At 42.1% G+C, this 18,966-nt stretch overlaps 1 protein-coding gene and 1 non-coding gene across 6 annotated transcripts in view; both read left to right on the top strand.

The window, feature by feature from the left end:
- Positions 1-257: 257 nt before the first annotated feature.
- Positions 258-18,966, top strand: part of LOC122774399 (RNA-binding motif, single-stranded-interacting protein 3-like) — a 101,037-nt gene continuing 82,328 nt past the window's right edge. The window contains exons 1-2 of one of the 5 annotated variants that reach the window (XM_044033620.1): positions 259-500; positions 1,404-1,575. In XM_044033620.1, coding sequence (XP_043889555.1) covers positions 1,501-1,575 — 75 coding nt within the window. In that variant the 5' untranslated portion in view covers positions 259-500; positions 1,404-1,500. Of the gene's footprint in view, positions 1,576-18,966 lie in introns of all 5 variants that reach the window. The other 4 variants (XM_044033618.1, XM_044033621.1, XM_044033623.1 and 1 more) reach the window with 4 other exon arrangements.
- On the top strand, positions 4,620-4,692 carry trnar-ccu. The gene has a single exon. It is a non-coding gene; the product is annotated as a tRNA-Arg (tRNA).

The following is an 18,966-nucleotide window of genomic DNA, read 5'->3' as shown; positions in this document are numbered from 1 at the left end:
GCCTCCCTCTCAGCAAGAACAGCCCATCTCTGTCTCTTTTGCTCTCTCTCTCTCTCTTACACACACACACACACACACACACCCTGAGGCTCCATCGAAGGCAGGACCAACCACTCCCACTGTTCTATAGTTCCATGAAAAACACAGAGGGCGAGAGACACAGACAGACAGAGGAAAAGAGAGAGGGAGGGAGGAGCGTCGCTGCGCTGAAGCCGAGCCCCTCTATGCCTCCGCACGCAGAGTGGAGCAGACGGGCAACAGCCACACAAACACACTCCCCTCTCAGTTACATGCACAGTCACACATACCACACACATACCACAACCACTGCCGCCACTGCACACACACACACACATAGTGAAGGCTGCCAAGCTCAGTGGGAAGCAAGCCGTCAGGGAGAGAGCTTGAGAAGAAAGAGAAGGATCGCAGAGGGGAAGAGAAGAAAAGAAAAGAGAGAGTTGGAGGAGGCACCTTGTGGATCAGAAGGGATTTTCCTCTGTGTGAGTGTGTGAGCGTCTGGATAAGACTCTCTGCTTCTTCCTGAGCAAGAGGACTTTCTTAACCAAGGCTTTTTTTTCCCTTTCTGGTCATCCTCCACACTGGGCTCCAGCGATATCTACCGATCTATCCCCAGAGCTTAACAAAAGAGCTAGAGAGTACGAGTGAGTGAGAGAGAGAGAAAAAAAAAGGCAGTCACAGCTTCAGCTCCCGACCACCCTCTCTCCTCCTCCTTCTCCTCCTCCTCTCCTCCATCCATGTGTGAGTTCATCGCTGATTTCACTGTCTTTTCAGAGCAGAGGACGGTGTGTGTTCTCTAGGATACAGCCAAGCTCCCCGTGGGATCAGGGTCCTGTCTGGTGCGTGTGTGTGTGAGAGAGAGAGGAAGAACGAGGTTGGCAATCGGATACACGGGAAGAGAGAAAGAGACAGAGAAAGACCAGAGAGAGACAGACTGGAAAGCAAATTGAAAGGGCATGTTCAGGGCAGCGGAGAAGAAGTGATTCTGATTTTCAGATCGGAGAGGAACCGGCAGTTGAACCCCGTCTATTCCTCCTCCTCACCGTCCTCTTTTTCTTCCCTCTCCTTTAACTCTCTCTCTCTCCATCCTGCTCATAAACCTCCCCTATTGTTTCTTGTGTTGAGTCTACTATCCTGTCATATCTCCCTTTTCTGCTGCCACTCAAGATTCCGTCTCTTTTTCGAGACCCCATGGGGAAGACTGCTTTTGTGAGGTTCCCTCTGTGAGCTCCCAGACAAATAGACAGACTAATATCCCAAGTACTATCTGTTCTTCTGTCCATCCCTTCTCTCTCTTTTTTTGCGTTTACCACACACGCACACTCCAGTAAGAGAGCGTTCTCTCTCTCTCTCTCTCTTTTTGCATCCTTGACTCTTGGAAACAGTCGTCTCAAGGATCCAGGCTGACCCTTTGGAGTGATCATATCCCACCTGCGAGCTTCTACCTCCAGCCTCCAGGACCTTCATTTGGATTCCAGCTACATGGGAAAACGTTTGGAGCAGCAGCAAATGTACCCCCACTACACCTACTACTACCCCCACTATCTCCAGACCAAGGTAGGACGTCAGTGAGGTTGACCTATTTTACCCCCTAACTCCATACACCCCCCATCCCCCCCACCCCATCTTTTTCCTTCACATCATGGCAAAATGTATGTTACGTTGGAACAGTTTGTGAAAGAGCAGAAATATGCTGGGATTGCCTCAGAAGACAGCTTGTCCTCGCCCCCCTTCCACATCTGTCTTAGAGCAGGGACATATTGGTGTCACTCAGCTCTCTCCTCCCCCCTTTCCTCATACAGGCTACGCGCCTGACCCTTTCCTCCTCTCTACGACCTCACCACCTCCAAGTTCAAGTTCAGGGCATGAGGCCCACCCTTCACTCAGCCCTCGTTTTCACTCCCACTCTGTCACTCTACGGCTCTTCCACCAACCCCCCACCCCCCCACCTGTTCAATCACTGGCCACCCCCGGCTTATAATGCATGTTTTGATTGATGAGACCAGATATGCTCTGATTACTGAGAGTGGAAAAAAAAAAACGAGCTGAATTTTCGTCTTGGTTCACTCAGTTTTTAATAACCAAATCATTTGAATTTGAGTTTTCTACCATCAAGAAGAAAGTGGATTACTCAGGCCTGATCAATTTATCCTTTCCTCAAATTACTGAGCCTACCATTGTCTTTATCTGCTGTGATAGTAAATGTGAGGGCTTCGGCAGATTTGCTTCAGTGTTTGGTAAATGGTATTGTCGGCAAATCAGATACAGAGAGAGAGAAACAGAGATAAAAGTGAAGGAGTGGGATGTTGTGAGAATAGAGAGATCATGCGTCTGTGTGGACGAGGTGTGGGAAGAGCAGGTAAGGAAGTGCCTGCTCCACTTTGAACCAAACGCAGACTGCATGATGCATCCGGAGGCAAACAGCAAAACATCCAGTTAAAACGTGGAGACAATGGTTAAACCTACTACACATTGGAAGTGTCGTCTCAAACATGGAGTTGTTGTATCATGAGCATATAGAAAAGCACTTTAGGTTGGATATAACTAAAATTAGCTATCATTTTCGCATCTGCATGCTCAGAATGTTTCCTCTATACAACAGCAAACTAAAAGTTACTAAACCACTGACCAAAAAGACAATAACGTTCAATGATGTTGAAAGAAGCTGCCTTGCAATGAGGACAAAGAAACAGTTACAAGGAGACGCTGGGCTGCTTTTATTTTCTGCTTATGGTTGCACGCTGAAGACACTTTCGCTTCTTGTTATCTTTTATTAATACATACCTCGCCACCACAAGTTGAGCATAATGTCACTTAGAACAGTTACTGCCAACGTGATGGCTGCTGCAGGTGGAGAACATTGGCAGGTCAGTTCTGCATGTGTGCTTGAGAGAGACATTTGCAGAATAAAGACACCAATTCCACTCCATAGTATCAGTGATAGATAATGTAATAGAGCCATTGTGTGTGTGTGTGTGTGTGTGTGTTCTTGTATTTGATACCTCTTTAGGACCTTTTCTGGCATAAACACTGACCTTGTCAAGACCAGTAGTCCTGCTCCTAATCAGGCAGAACCTCATTTCTGAGGACCTGGTTAAGTTTAGGGCTAACATTTGAATTATGGTTAGGTTCAGGTTAGGATTAACTTGTGAAGGTTAAAATAAAGGATAAGGCTGTGGTTGAACCTGTGTGTGTGTGAATATCATTTTAACCAATTTACTATGATTTCAAATAAACACAGGTGGAATTCCACCTGGATTAGTTAACAGATTCTGGTGAAATGAAATGAGTTTAGTCAAATAAACAGTTATTCAACAAAAAACCTGAAAATATCTAGTCCATTTATTGTTGGATCTCTTCAGCTTTCGTTTAGGAAATCGTACTCTTTCCAACTCGCTGCGGGATACATTCGCAGATGACATGTGCAGAATGTTTTTGCAGCTTGTCAACATTACCCACTTATCTGCTGATCTCAGAGCTGCACACATTCACATCTGGGAGCTGTCTGATGTTTTTAAGAATGCGCTCAAGACAAACAAACAGAAGCCGGGAACCGTTTGTTATGCACATCTACGATTTGGTTGTAATACGCGACATCTATTGTGATTAGCACTTTTTTCTCTCTTTTCTTTTTCTTTAATCTGCAAGGGTAAATGCATGCATGAGACTGGTTAATGTAAACAGTGTTGGTTCTAAATTTCCCCTTTAATAGAATAAACTTTAAAGAAATGTGTCTTTGTGATTTTTAATTTGAAATTTTAAATAGCTGAATTTATCGTTCTAAATATAAGTGTCATCCAGTGTTAATGATGTCAGTTTTGTCATTTTGCTGCAAATGTATACTCATGAGAAACTGTTGCTTTACTTTAAATGGTTCTCCTCTTTGTAGAAATTATCCAAACTTCCCAGTCTTGTCAGTAAAAAATGATGACACAATAATTGCTCATGCACATATATGTTGGATTAACTTAATTTCATGCACATGTGTCAAGTTGTTTTATGTGTACAGATGTTCCGCTGTTGCACTTCTGTCTCTTGTCTTTTGATTTATCTCCATCAGTTAAAGGTCATCTAATTTCTCTCAAGTATCTGCAACAGGCATCTGGCTTATGCCATCACTTCATTCCTTACACTTTACCCCCCCCCCCCAGCAGTTCTCCCTCCCTCTACTCTGTCAAGGTCAAATCAAATTGGATCCTACCTTCCCCAGTGTTCCCTCTTTGCCGCATGTCTGCGTGCGTGTGTGTGTGTGTGTGTGTTCGCATATACAACCATATATTAATAAAAACCAGTATCTGTATGTCAGCTTTGTATTTGTGAATGTGCACAAGTGACTATGTGAGTGTGAACTGAATTGATCTGCTTTCTTTTGCTGTGTGTGTGTGAGTGCGGGCTAGTATCCAGTGTGAGGTAATGTGTCTGCATGTGTGTGGCCTCTGAACACTGACTCTCCTGCCTGACCCCTGCTCACTGCAGCTTGTTGTCATTAAATCACTCTCGGTCCCAGACGATCAGTTTTGTGTGGGTGCTTGTTTGTATGTTTTAGGGTTGGGGTTAGAATTAGGTTTGTTCTGTGTTCGGTTAAGGGTTAGATCTGTCGAGCCCCAGTGGCCTAATGGATAAGGCACTGGCCTCCTAAGCCAGGGATTGTGGGTTCGAGTCCCATCTGGGGTGAAAGGTTTTGGGCCATTGTTCCCTTACACTCAACGTGTAAGTGTGTTAGATATAGGTATTTAGTTGCTATGGTTAGGGTCAGGGAACTAGTGGAAGCATTGTTCCTCTCTGAAATGCTGTACAAGAGTGCGTGTGTGTGGCCCCATAAAACATCTCAGTTATACCTCTATATGGCCCTTGACATCAGCCTAATCGACCACACAGTGTTTGATCTGCCTCTGTCTCTCTCTGACTTTAAATATGAGGTGTACTTCTCTTTCTTTTTAAGGGTTTAGACTTGGTTTTAGGGTTAGGGTTACAATTTGGTTTAGGTTAGGCTAAGCAGTGGAAGAGATGGTTAAGACTAGAGTAAGAGACTAGTATTTGCACTGATACATTGTGAGTGTGCATGTGTTAAAATGTTTGTGGGTATCATTGCAGGAGTTCAGGATGTTGTCAGGGTCTTTGTGTGCAATGGACAAAAGCAGACACAGATTGTGGTTGTAATTTATTTATTTATTTTTAGCTCCATTTCACACCATACACCTCACTCTTACTAATTTTTCTGATGGGAAATGTAAACGGTGTCTTCTTTATAATTCTATTGTTCTTGATTCCACCGACTCGAGACTCTCTTCCTGTGGAGATCAGTCATGTCGGAGTGCGACCGGTACACCTGCGCCGCCTTCACTGCCCTTTATCGCCAGTCTTTAAAGAGACACAGTCACGCACAAATGCACCACCTTTACATAAAGGCAGTTATGAAACGACCGGCTTAAACTAACAATACTTAGCCAGATGACACGTGTAAATGTGAAGCTATTAAACACAGAATGGCTCTTACTCTGCCTCCGTAATGGGCTGCAGGTACAGTTTGTGTACATTAGCAAGGGGGGAGGAAGGGGCGGGATGCCCTCTCATGTAGTCTAGATGCCATATATCATAGATGTAACAGGGTCTCGGGGGGAATAAAGGCTCAGATTATGCTCAAGCTTATCCGTATTGTTGCTTTCCGTGTGTGGTTGGTTGGAATTTAACCAGTAGATATATATCTGAAGGGACAAGTGATCGCTCCAATCTATTCATCTTAAGTACAATCAATGTTAAGGATTTTCTTAGCTGCCACTGTGAGCTGATTTCAGCTGGCATATTCTCGATGCCTGTTGTGTTGCTTTGAGGGCATGATTTAGTAATCTGCCCGAAAGCATTTTTCTTACATTTTGCTGGAAATTATGGCCTGAAATGAGTAAATGGACCGAAATTCAAAGTGCAGAAAATAAATTATCAAAGCTTGCTGTTGCTGCCGAGCGTGTGAGATGTGAAATGTGTCATCGCTGCAAATTTCACAGCAGTAACACAAGACGTCTGACATGTTTCCTATATATGCAGGGAAATGATGCACAAGTAGAGCAACGAGAACATTTTGCTCAACTTGGGTCTTGCACGATGTCACACCTGTTTGTGAAATGCAATTCATGAATCGACAGACACGTTCTGTTTTTCTTTTTAACTTCTGATGATGATTGACTGAGGATGTGATTCTCTGATAATAACCATTAAGAGCAGGATAAGAGGGAGACTGAGGGGGAAGAAAAGCCACATTATCAACCAGACAATCTGTAGTTTGCTGCAGATCAGTGTGCTAATATGCTCAGCGGCACACGAGGAGCTTTAATTAGGGTAATGAGGAACAGCGTTCGGTTGATATCAAAGTAATGACACATATGCACACGCCCGTTCATCTAAATAGAATGTTTCATCCCTTCAAAAATGAGTTTTCACATTCAATTACTCTCTAATATGCACTGAACAAATGTGGTCAGTGCTGTTCTGTGATGAGTAAATATCATAAAGGCAGGGGGTGAGATGGACACACACGACATGGGGATAATGCGTGTGTACATAACAAGAATCCGTCCCATCCTCCCTCTCACATCTCCTCCTTTCTTGTTTCCTTTAAAGCTTCTGTTCTTCCTCCTGTCAAACATAAAGCACTTTACCAAAGCACAAACATGGATCATAAATTATTCAGCACACATCACACTCATGCATATAAAAAAAAAACAGACTATTGCGGGTGTGTGCGGTGTGCACGGTAAACAGAGGTTATAGGCGTTATATAGCCCAGCATGCATTCTGTTCAGGCCCCGTTTCTCCTCACCCATCTGCCCGCCTGCCTATCAGCTGTAGTTTTACAATCAGCAGTATTATCCTGTGCTTCTTGTTTAAGACCCAGCTATTCTGTTTGGATCTCAGCTCTGCTCTTGGTAACATTATATGCCAAAGTAGAAAATAGACAAGGGCCTTATGTTGCCTTCTTCTAATGCCCTAACACTCAACACTCTCTTGCTCTTGCTTTTCTCTCCCACTGTGATCTGGGCTCTCTCCGTCTTTCTCCCTCTCTCCCACCATCTGTTCAGTTTGCTGGGCATGGGTAGTTTTTACTGCTTAAAAGGGACTCTCCTAACCACCCATATATGTCCATTTATTATTCTCCGTGGGCTGTTCTATTCTTGTCCCAGTACAGTAGCAGACGATGACCAGCGACTTGCTATGTTGCATAGAGTGGAAAGAAAAAAAAAAAAGCCTCAGCAGGTCAGCGCACGAACAGAGAGGTGAGAGAGAGACTCACCCCCGCCTGTGCGGGGAGGGATGGAGGAGAAAAGGGGCACGAGAAGGAGAGAACAGTGCAATATATTGTCATCAAGAGAACAGACGACTGTGGAGAAAAGAATTAAGAGGAGGAAGCAGAAGAAAAAAAATGAGATGAAGATCCAAGGGGAAATAAAAGAGTGATGCAGTGAAGAAGACAGAGTTGTTGGCTGGGTCAGAGAATAATGGTGCTGCTGCATTTTTAATAGTTGGCCACTTTGTAGCGACCCCTGTCTAATGGATTCTCTGCCTCTTAAAAGCTCCTGTCAGAGCCCTCTATCTCAAACAGATACCACGGAAATTGCCGAGGGCTCCGATATTCCCCAACACTTCCTGATAGAATGTCCAATTATCTAATATTGTCTGGCTGCAAACACAATTCCGGTAATTAAGTATGCAGATGTTTTGACAAATCATGTTTAGAGCTAATTTTACTTGCAAGCAGCAGCTAGTAAAATGCAGTGGCAAAAAGATGGCAAAGGCTCACGCGGATGTCACGACTCCAACGATTCGGCCATCGTTGTGTCGGCTTTTACAACACTGCGGCCAGGACTGCATTGATGTGAAATGAAAAGTAAAAGATGAGGAGCACAACCTCGAGCTGTTTAGAGTGCGCGTCTGTACAAACATGTCACAAATACCACTATTGTCATCAAGTATTAGTCACAAACTGTTCAGACACCTCTCCAAGGTTGACAGTGAATAGTGTTAGAAATGCTGAAAATGAAGTGCATCTGCTTGATATTTAAGATTCATGACTCATGACGAGAGCTGCGATGATTTGTTAAAGGCGCCAGTTTTTTGCAGCATCCTGATGGCTCAGCGGTCCCATGTGTAACTGTGATTTTGATCGTGATGTAATCCACTTTATATCGTCACTGTTTGCCGACGGCATTACACATGACTCATCCATGACATCACACTTTTAAATAGCCTTGTAACTAGTTTGATCAACCACATTTATGTGCGCCGCAAAATGAGCCTACAGTACATGATGTCATATACTATATTGACGTTGTAAACTTCAACATGTATATGATGCTTTATTCAGTTAAATAAAGTCAGAAGTGGGAAATAATGAATTACATTTACTCACATTACTGTAATTGAGTCGTTTTTTTGTGTACTTCTACACAAGTAATTACTTTACTAAAATTACTACTATTATTTTTTTGGACATACTGCACTTCACTACGTTTTAAATCACATCCGTTACTGAGTAACAAAACAATATTGGCATGAATTAAACAGATGAGGACAGGTGAGTGATGAGGACAGGTGAGTGATGAGGGCAGATGAATGATGAGGACAGGTGGGTGATGAGGACAGGTGAGTGATGAGTACAGGTGAATTGGCTGAGTGACTGAGTAAGTTAAAGCATGTGTGACCTCTGACCCATTTTTGTCCTTTTTGCACGACACAAGAAAGATCCCCAACCTTGTTAAAAAAAATTTTTTAAACAAGCTACTTTTTTAACTTGACTACATTTTTAGACCAGTACTTTTTCTTGTACTGGTATTAAAAAAAATGTTTTAATCCAAATTTTGCTACTTTTACTTTACCTAACCCTCCACTACGTACCATTACATAATTTATATAATTAAACATAGTACATTAGACTTAATTTGTATTTATTCTGTACAATGAATTCACTGATTTCAAGACCTATTTCTTAAATTCACATTGATTCATTCATTTAATTTTCTATACATCTAACGCTGATTTGTTTTAACAAGTGAAAATCTTGTGTCGGCACATTTGTTTTTATTTTAACAGTGCGACAATACCTTGCGATGTCACGTCATACAGTGTATGTATAAGTATGTAATGAATCCATGTTCATCTTAAACATGAATTCTGTGGCATCATTATCATAGTGACGTGGGGATTTCACGCGGACATTTCTTCCTCTGATTTTTCATTCACTGTGTGAACTCCCTGGTGAGACCGAGTGATGGGGAGAGTGTGAGGGTTTGTGCATTAGGCGGCGAATGATCGCTCCAACAGAGACCTGAGGGATAATTAAAAGAATTGCCTTGGGCTTATTTTTCTCCCCGTATAGTATTCCTTACATTTCTTAGCTGCTGTATTTAATTAATTATTATAAGATTGACTGAATCAACTTCTTCTTCTCTTGAAGAAAATATGAGATAAGAAGATGTTGTTTTTTTTTCTACATTCACTGGAGGAAACACAAAGAATGACATGAAGCCCCTTTATTTTTTCTATTTTTTGTTCTCTGGCAGTTGACATAGACAACACCTGGTGTGGGTAAACACGAGTCTGATGAAGCAACAGCATAGACTTCAAGTCTGTATAATTCTACACTAATTATAATGTAATTTGTTAGCATTCCCTATTCCAAACCCAAGCATGAGTGGGAGCAGGAGGGTTTTGGCCAGAATGTGACCCCGCTCAGACCTGCATTCTGATTTGTTGACACAGAGTGTCCTCAAAGACATCCTGAATCTGTCCTCACATCTGAAAAAGCCCACATTTAGAGTTTGGAGACACATGTGGCCGCACATCTGAGCATGCATGAATGTAATCCTTCCTCAGGACACATTAAATCACATCGCTACTTCAGTCAATAACAAATCCGGCTTAATTTTTCATGGTTGGTTTGTACCTGTTGATATAACACATCTTATTATTATACCACACACACACACATGGACCTTATTAAAGGTCCAATTTTTCACCAAAGTCATGTCTGGGCCAAATAATTATTGGCCTTCAGGAGTTTAAGATTGCGTATTATGTATTTATTTAGAATGTGAGAATTTAATCCTCTTCAAAATGACTCAAGACATGAATATGGTAAAAGGGACTGTTTCATTGTGTTGTTAATATTATGAAAATGTTCTCATTTATGTGATGAGCAGCAGAAATTAGGGAGACAAACATTTCTTTCGAAAAGAAATGACACATTCTTGAGTCGTGACATTATCCTAACCCCAGGAGGATATTCACCCTAATCTCATCTTAACACTGGCTGTGCTTAAATGTGTGCTACGTTCGAGCACTTTCAAGCGCACAGAGACAAGACAGCAGGACGTCTCCAAGTGTGCATGGACTGTGGTGCTCAACCTCTGCACTCCTTTCTCCGTCCCAGGGAAATATATGAAGGCACACGGTTAAACTCTATAAAACTGCCACAGTGTTTGCCCTCACAGACAGTTTAGCTGGGTTACAGACACACTCTTGTCCCTGAGCCAGAGGTGACTGACCAGGCCAAACATCTCCTGTTCCCTGCTAATGAAATCCTGAATAAAACCCTCCCTGCTCTGCTTGACCCCACACACACACACACACACTACATAATTCCAAACACACAAAGATAGACACCCACTCTCCAAGGCTTCAGCCACACACACACACACACACACAGTGCGTGTACTTGTTGTTACCTCCTCTTTAGGACATTTTCTGGCATAAACACTGACCATGTCAGGACCAGTAGTCCTCATGGAGACCAAAATATGGTCCTAATAAGGCATAATCTCACTTGTGAGAGAGCAGATTTGAGTTGCTGTTAGGCTAAGGTTATAGGGTTAGTTATTAACTGGTTATGGTTATGGTTAGGGATAATGCTTCGTTCAGGCAGTCCCAAAAGAATGGACGTCATTCCAGTGTCTTTACAAGAACCTCTGTGTGTGTATTGACATGCGTGTTTTAGGCACTTCAAACTTATCCTGTTGCTGATTACAGGAAGCAGGGTCACTAATGACACGAAAGCAAGCTGTTTATATTGTGTGTTTGTGTGTGTGTGTGTGTGAGAGAGAGAGAGAGAGAGAGAGAGCGAGAGAGAGAGAGGAAAGAGTGTGCCGAATTATATTTCAATGGTTTTCTAAAGATAGTACAAGACCAACACAAACCAACATGATCTTGTGTTGTCTGTCGGTTGGCTGCTCTGACGTTTGTGACATTTCAACTTGCATTTTAAGAGATAGAAACGCATTCACTTGTAAATCAAAAGTAAGGTTTAATTTTAATCAGGCTCATTTCTGGTAGGCATTCTTCTCCTTCTTCTTCTTCTTAGACTCCTACCATTCTGTCAGTAATTATTTGAGAATTATTTGAAGAACTGTCTCGTCCTAATAAATGATATTTGTGGTTTTTAGATATTAGGGCTTACAGGTTTAATGCAATTCAAGGAGACCTTGAAAAAAATGCCATTGGTTGTACTTTTGTTCAGTGGAAAATAATTTTCCTACCAAATCTCAGTCTGGGCACTGGCCAACGCAGCTGACTGGGCACAGATTGTTAGGGCACATTCAGCATCCATTCATTCACACTACCGGCTCTCCTCAGTCCTCGGAGACAACCAGCCTTTTTTTTTTTTTTTCCCTCCCAGAGTTGTGTGAGAGTATGTGTGTTGTGTGCAAGTATGTTCGTCCGTGTATGAGCATGCGCTTGTGCCCTAGAGTGTGCGCGCGTGTTTCTGCTTGGGCCCAGAAACACTGTACGATGGGGCGAGACTGCCAAAGTGAGACGTAAACATAGACTACAAAGGAGGAGAAGTAAAGTGTGTGCACGTGTGTGTGTGTGTGTGTGTGTGTGGACCAACTTTGTAGCTTTCAGTGAAGTGTTGATTTGAGTAGAAGTTGAGGGAGGAGATGGGATAAAAGGCCTGAGAAGATTAGGCTGGCACACACAACTGAGTCGTGCTGTATACTGCCTGGCCTTTCAGTGCACTCTGTACTGACTGTGTGTCTGTGTGTGTGTGTGTGTGTGTGCCTGAGAGGCTAGTACTTGTGTGTCACTACTGAGGACGTCCAAATAGGGTTTGTGTGTGCAACTGTTGGATTCAGTTCCCCTGCTGCTGATACCAGTGCAGCTGTACAGTAAAGCAGCAGATTAGCACAGAAACGCAGCCACGGAAACAGCACTGATATCTCTAATCACTGCTCTGACATCTCCAAAAGTGTTCTTACTCACTGTCTCGTTTTTTATCCAAGCGAGGAGATGGAAAATAGATTACAGACATCGCTGCTGTTTTTCATCTTTATTTCCTTTAATGTACTCATAACCTTGCAGTTTGTGCCAGCGGGAGGTTGAATTACTGCATTTTTCAGGCTTCCCCTCCTCGGACAACCCACAGTTCAAAGTCAGGGTAGTCTTGAACAATAATAGTCAATTGACTAAGAGTTTTGCAGAACTGTCTTTATATAATAGTCTGTGTGTGTAGAAGACTGTCAGGTGAAGGTAAAAATAACACTGAAAAGGGGATTTAAGTGCTTGATCTAACTTGAACTGACAAAATAATAGCTTCAAAAGTGGTACCCCTGCTTTTAAAATTTGATTAGTCATCTGTCCTGTGGCTTTTTGCTAAATTGCGCTAAAGCGAGGTTTGAAGATGCTCAGTTCACCTTTTGTTTAGTCTGGTCACCTCTGTTCACTGCTCGCCCGTCAGAAGAGACAGAGACAGTATGTGGTCTGCTTCATTGATGTCTTAACGTCTGTGTGCCCATGCTCAGTTGACTAGCTGTTTACACATATACACAGCTGCTATGAGGATTTTCAAGCTCAGTTAGTCTGCGAGTGTTTGCGCCTACACTTCTGGATGCCATTTTGAAGTCCATTAAAATGTACTTTGCACATTAGGAAGATGTTCTTTATGCAATATGCACTGAAGGGCATCAGTGCAGTACATTAAGAAGACCTTTAATATCAAAGCTTGACATTGTTCTCAGACTCTGCATATTTGTGGCTGTGGGTGTTTTCAAGGGTTCCTTCTGTCACTGGTGCCGTTTTGGGTTGAACTATGAGTCACGGGTGACCAATTCATTGCAACACCACTGAAGTGCGCTGTGCTGAAGCAGTAATACTAAATCCTCCTCAACTCCCCCTGTTGTTGTTGTTGTTGTTGTTATTTTCTGTTCCGTTTCCCAAGAATTAGATAAGCTTATGTAAATAATCACAAATGTAGAAAACAAAAACAACCCCTGTTTTAGCAGAAATGCCGGGACAATGCATTAATATGGAAATGTAATCAAGTGATGGGCTGCCCAAAATCATCCTTAATGTTTGCACCTCATTTATTTCAATGAATGTCAGGCACAGTCTGACGCTGGATGCTGTGACATGATTTTAATAAACAGGTTGAAGGATAAACAAAGAGAAAAAATAAATAAATATGTATATGTATATATATATATATATATCCGTTATATTTATTTCAGGAAGCAGGTGAGTTGGACAGGGCCAACAGAACTCAATCAATAAGGAATCCCACACACTGCCTGCCTTACACTCGAGTATGTTCAGTGCTTTAATCCTGAGAAAGCTTAGACTACATGATCCAGTCAAGGCGCAGGAACGCACACTTGATGTTTAATCAAACAATTTCAGGAAGGAGTTTCCCGGGATTTGGGATATCACAGAGACTTGCGTGATTTTACGTGACTTCAGAATATAAACGGACATGGAGACGGGCTGTCATCGTCGTCGTCAGTCAATAGCTGTTGTGTGTGCGCTGTTTTGTGCTGAGAAAAACTGTGTTTCCTGGTCAACTCGCTCTTATTGGTTATTGCAGTTTCTGCTCACGGTCCAATCGCTGTTCATGTGAAACATGTTTAATACTTACGATTTGAAGTCAGGAAGATTCTAATGCGTTCCGATGACGTTAAAATCGCATATGTTATCCCTCCCTGAATTGGCAGATAATCTGTTCAAATCTGGCTAAAATTGGAAGCCACATGATTGTCAGAAAGGCCAGATTGAGATCTGAAATCTGCTCAATTATCTCATTATTATTTATTATTATTAGTAGTATTATTATTATTATTATTATCAATACGTTAATTTGTGACGTTTAGGAACTCGTCTCTCAACAGGCAAACATGAATATACACAGATTTACCTCGACAGGCTCCTGCAGACCCATTAAGTTACACATTCATTATATGTATACATTGTGATGCTTATGGATCTATTACAATCCGCTTAATGAATTAAAACCCCAAATTTGAACATGCATTCATACCATGTATTGGTATAAGTCGTTGTATGTGCAATACAATCCCATGTGGACAAATACACATGTACACACGGCGGTTGTAAACTGTTCGGTTAGATGAAGTGGAAGCTCTGGTTACGTCAGGAGGACAGAAAATACTAACTGTAGCACTCTTACCAACACCAAGCCTTGAATTATCCTCTCAGCGGAGGTCGCACTCAGTCCTCCTGGTGTCTCTCAAGAAGAAATCAATGATAGAGGTGACATTCACATCAGTGTGGTAGGAGACCCACCTGCATACGATCCACGCAAAATAAATAGAGAGAAGATAATGATGATGTTTTGTTTAGTCTTGACAGATTGACTGTGCTCAGATTTCTTTTGTCTTTTTTGCATCGGTTTTGTGCGTTGTGCATGCTAAAAAGCTCATTCTGATGACTACACTTGATTTATTTATCTCAGATGCACCAAAGTGGATTAAAACACTGCACAGGCAGATGTGAAACTGCTGCCAGTCTTACACATTGATGATTCAAGCAATGAATTTATCAGTCAGTGTATTCCAGTGAGGAACTGAGACTTTGTACAGTCCAAAAACAAGTATGTATGAAAACAGGGTGTAGGATTAAAAATGTGTGGCAAGTATTTGAGGAAAGAAATCACACAGGACGTACATGTGAAAATGCCATCTGCCACAGCTGCTTTTACAGACACGGAGACTGAGCACAGTAGCTCACTGTATACACAAGGGGGGGTGGGGGGGTGGGGGCTCATAGCATGATAGATATTACACAATGTCACTGTCAACTCCCACACTTGAGCCTTAATCTCAAATCATACCGTATTATCAAGGCACTAAAGTGGAGCAGGCTCAGGTGGTGTGGGTTACGGTCAGGGGGAGTTGACTGCCGGTTTGTTCGTCTATGGGTTTTTTTTTGTCATGGTAGGTCAAAGAAATTGTTAAAACACAGCACTGGAGCAGAAGTGGAGGAAATAAAAGAGAGGATCAGAGTGAGAGGGGACAAAGGCACAGAAAACGCATAAAGCGGGGTGGGGGTGTGGGGCGTCCAGAGGAAAATATGAGAAGCTTTTGAAATAAGCCCATAAGAGGAAAGTTGTTTGGATCAAAGATCTCCCCAGCACTGGGAGGAATCTCCCCCTCATTGAAGTGGGACCAGCAGAGTCAGTTGCCTTTGTACACTGAAAAATTGAACTCTCTCCAATCCGTCTGACAGTTCCCATCCTTCATCATGCTGTATATCCTCTACAGTCACTCGAATAACTCTAAACACTCTTGACTTCTCTTTGAAATATTGCAAGGCTAAAATGCTTCTCAATATTGCACTTTTTTTTTTTTCTATTAATGTAGATATCTGGTTTTATTCCCCACAGAAGCAAGCATTTTGATTAATGCTATGCTAAACTGCAAAAGTAAAAAAAGAAAAAAAAAAAAGAATTATATACTAGATGATGAGAGAGGAAATTAAATCTTAGCAGACTTTGTGTCAGGTGCAGAGAAAGAGACAGGAAGTCTTGCAGAATAACAGACTAAGTGATGAGCCCAGACAGAAGGGGAAATGGCACTGACAAAGTAAAGAAGAAAAACAGAGACACACTCTCATGCTTTCTTCTCTGGTAGAGCCACAAGCTGTTAGTCTCAGTCTGCCAAGCTCGCTCAACTTCCCAGCCATAGATAGTGTGTGTGTGTGTGTGTGTGTGTACATAATTCATAAACATAGCCACATCAAGATCCAGAGAACATCATGACCAGTGGCTCAAAAGAGGAGACTGGGAGAGATGGAAAAGCAGAATATACAGAGTTTGTGTTCACCCCGCTCGTACCTGTTATTCACAATTGTTCGCTTAAAGATCCCAAAGGCTTCCTGTGTAGAACTCTCCCAATTCAGTTTTTCTGTCTCCCTTCAGCGGCTGCCTAGCTTCCTCTTTTACATTCAAGGAAGGGCAATCCCTCTTGTAGCTAATGTGCTGTGACATTTCATGGCACAATCGGGTTTGGGAGACACTGTGTATTTCCATGGTACTGGGTACTGGCTGATAACCTTGCTGTTTGGACAATTTTGGACTGTTATAACTCCTGGTGGACCAGTTTTTTTCTTTTTAATCTTATTGAGGAAATCTGTTTCTCAAGGTGACACCACATTTCGCAATAATAGAGACTCGAGAGGTAAACCACAGTAACCACATGTAAATGTTTTTTAAAGAGACAGACTACTCAGGTCACAGTTAAGGTTCCATTGCCTTGTCTCTTTTCTCGCATGGATTCCTGTTTAGGTGACTTTACTATCCTGTTTCCTTTTAATCCAAACAGAAGGGGGCACCTCTAAGTATGTCAGTTCACACCTGGTGTAGGATTTAGTTGCCACATAACACTCATGGTTAGAGCCATTTCCTCTATACAAATATGAATGAAGAACATTTTAAATGTTGTATTTGGTGCAAATATCCTGTTATTATTTGTCTATGGTCTTATTGAAATGATAAGACTGTGTACTTCCTGTCACACAATGGATGGAAAGTGAGTAGGTGGTCCCTCGTTATGGTACAGTCCAGAGCTGGTATTAAAATGTTTCCTCGATGCGTCCCATGTGACATCCTGAGATCAGATCTGGCCTAACTGCCCTGTATTCAGAACAAAATTATAATCTTTTTTTTTCCGCTAACAAATCTGACTTGTACCAGTGTGTCTGAGAGGACAAAAAAGACAAGCGAAGCTGAGTGAAACAATGCTCTACTGAGATGAAATAAGATTTTAACCACAAGAAAACTGGTTCTTAAGAGTGCCATCCTTGAACTCGGAATGTGAACTTGTGGAATGGATCACTCCAGGCTCATGTGTTAATTCTGGGCCCTCAAAAGGAAGGTTAATGCCTGCAGGATAATTCAGGGGAGAGCGCTGTGCTGCTCCTACTTACTTAATATATTAGCCTTTTGTACTAAAACTCTTGCACAGCTGTCCAGTCTTTAATGCTGATTGACTGGACTGTACTTTGTGTCTTGGTTTTTTTAAGGTTACTCTGACTATAATTCTGCTATAGTCTATTGTTTACTATTTTTTGTAATATCTGCACTGGTGTCCAACTGTCTGTTGTCTATTTATCCATCTATCCATCTATCCATCTATCCATCCAGAATAATTATACGTTCCAACAGCACAAATAGTAATTTAGTGTATCAGTGTACAATTACCCTTTTCCGTCTTTGCTATGAGCAGTGTTACACTGAATAGCTCTAATAAAAGGCAGGTATTATAGTCATTTTGCCATATGTTGTCAGGCAGCATGTCTCCATTTTCCTGTAAAGGTAGAATCTTGGAGGAGGAGGAGGAGGAGGAGGAGGAGAAGTGATATGATACAGAGAGCAAAGTTTCCCCCATTGGATCAGCTGTAGGCCAAAGCCCTTATCTCGCAGCAGAGCTGATGTATGAGGATAAGGTATGGGGGTGGTAAATGTGCTCATCAACCTTCCAGAAAAGACATAATACTGCCAGAGTGCCTTTAGCTGGATGGTGTTTACAGAGAAAGTAATGCTGGCAGGGATCATTTTGCATGACATTTATTGCAGATTCTTTTTTTTTTGTCTCTGTTTCACAGAACAAAGCAACTCATTTCCATGGAAATAAATATGAGCATAAATATGTTTGAAGGGAAGATTCTGCTCTCAGTTGTTTTCTTTCAGTTTTTTTTAAATAAATGGGAAAATAAACTTAAATTGCTAAATTAAACTCGCAGTTGGGTCAGATTAGACGTGTCTGCACACACATAAAGGTATGGACATCATTTGCTGTACATTTCCTGTTGAAGCTGTAATTTCAAAGTTTTTTTTTTTTTTTTCACATTCATTAACAGCTACTGTGCATATGTTAAGTCATAATGGCACTGAGAGGGATGCACGAAATGTGAGACTAAATTGTAATTACGAGGTTATCACATGACACTAATGACTTTCCCTGAAAAGGCAAATTCACAAGCTGTCATTTTCCTCTACACTTAGGCCCCAAATCATCAAATGATTGACTTAAATTCAAGTAGTGCACAAAGCCGTCAGTCTCTTTATTTAGCTAAATGCAGATTACAGCGGAGCGGAGCGCGCCTATAGTGCTTATGTGGCTAACAGCCACGGCGCGGGACTGAAGTCGTGTCATTTTGATTTGCTGCTGGATTTCTTCTGAGAGCATGACAGTGAGTGTGAGACAGACAGAAGCTGAGAGGTGTCACACCCAGATTCACGGGACGTTGGTTGGCAGGTCTGCTATTGCTGTTTAAGCTGACTGTGTTTATACCTGGAGGGAACTCGCTGCTGCTGCTGCTGCTGCTGCTGCTGCTGCTGCTGCTCCCGCCGCCGCCGCCGCCACTACACTGTAGCCAATTTAGCTGGAGCACAGCTGCTGAGAAACTCCCTGAGGTGTATGTGCATGTGTGTTTCAGGATTAATCCACAGCACCAATTAAAGCCTCCCACTGTTTTTTTTAAAGGATAAATTATTAACAGCAGAAGTGACCTCTCTTGTGGCCTTCCTCCCCTCTCCTGCTTTTCTCTTGTCGTCGACACTCCAGCTTTTTCTGTACACACGTCCTTGTGCTTCTCTTCCTTTCCTTTCCTTTCTGTATTTTGTGCCGTACACTTGTCTGTGTACATCCTTTGAGTGACTGGATGCCGTTGCCT

Source organism: Solea senegalensis, linkage group LG9, assembly GCF_019176455.1.
Source record: "Solea senegalensis isolate Sse05_10M linkage group LG9, IFAPA_SoseM_1, whole genome shotgun sequence".
Classification (NCBI taxonomy): Eukaryota; Metazoa; Chordata; class Actinopteri; order Pleuronectiformes; family Soleidae; genus Solea; species Solea senegalensis.
This window is presented reverse-complemented; position numbering and strand designations above follow the sequence as displayed.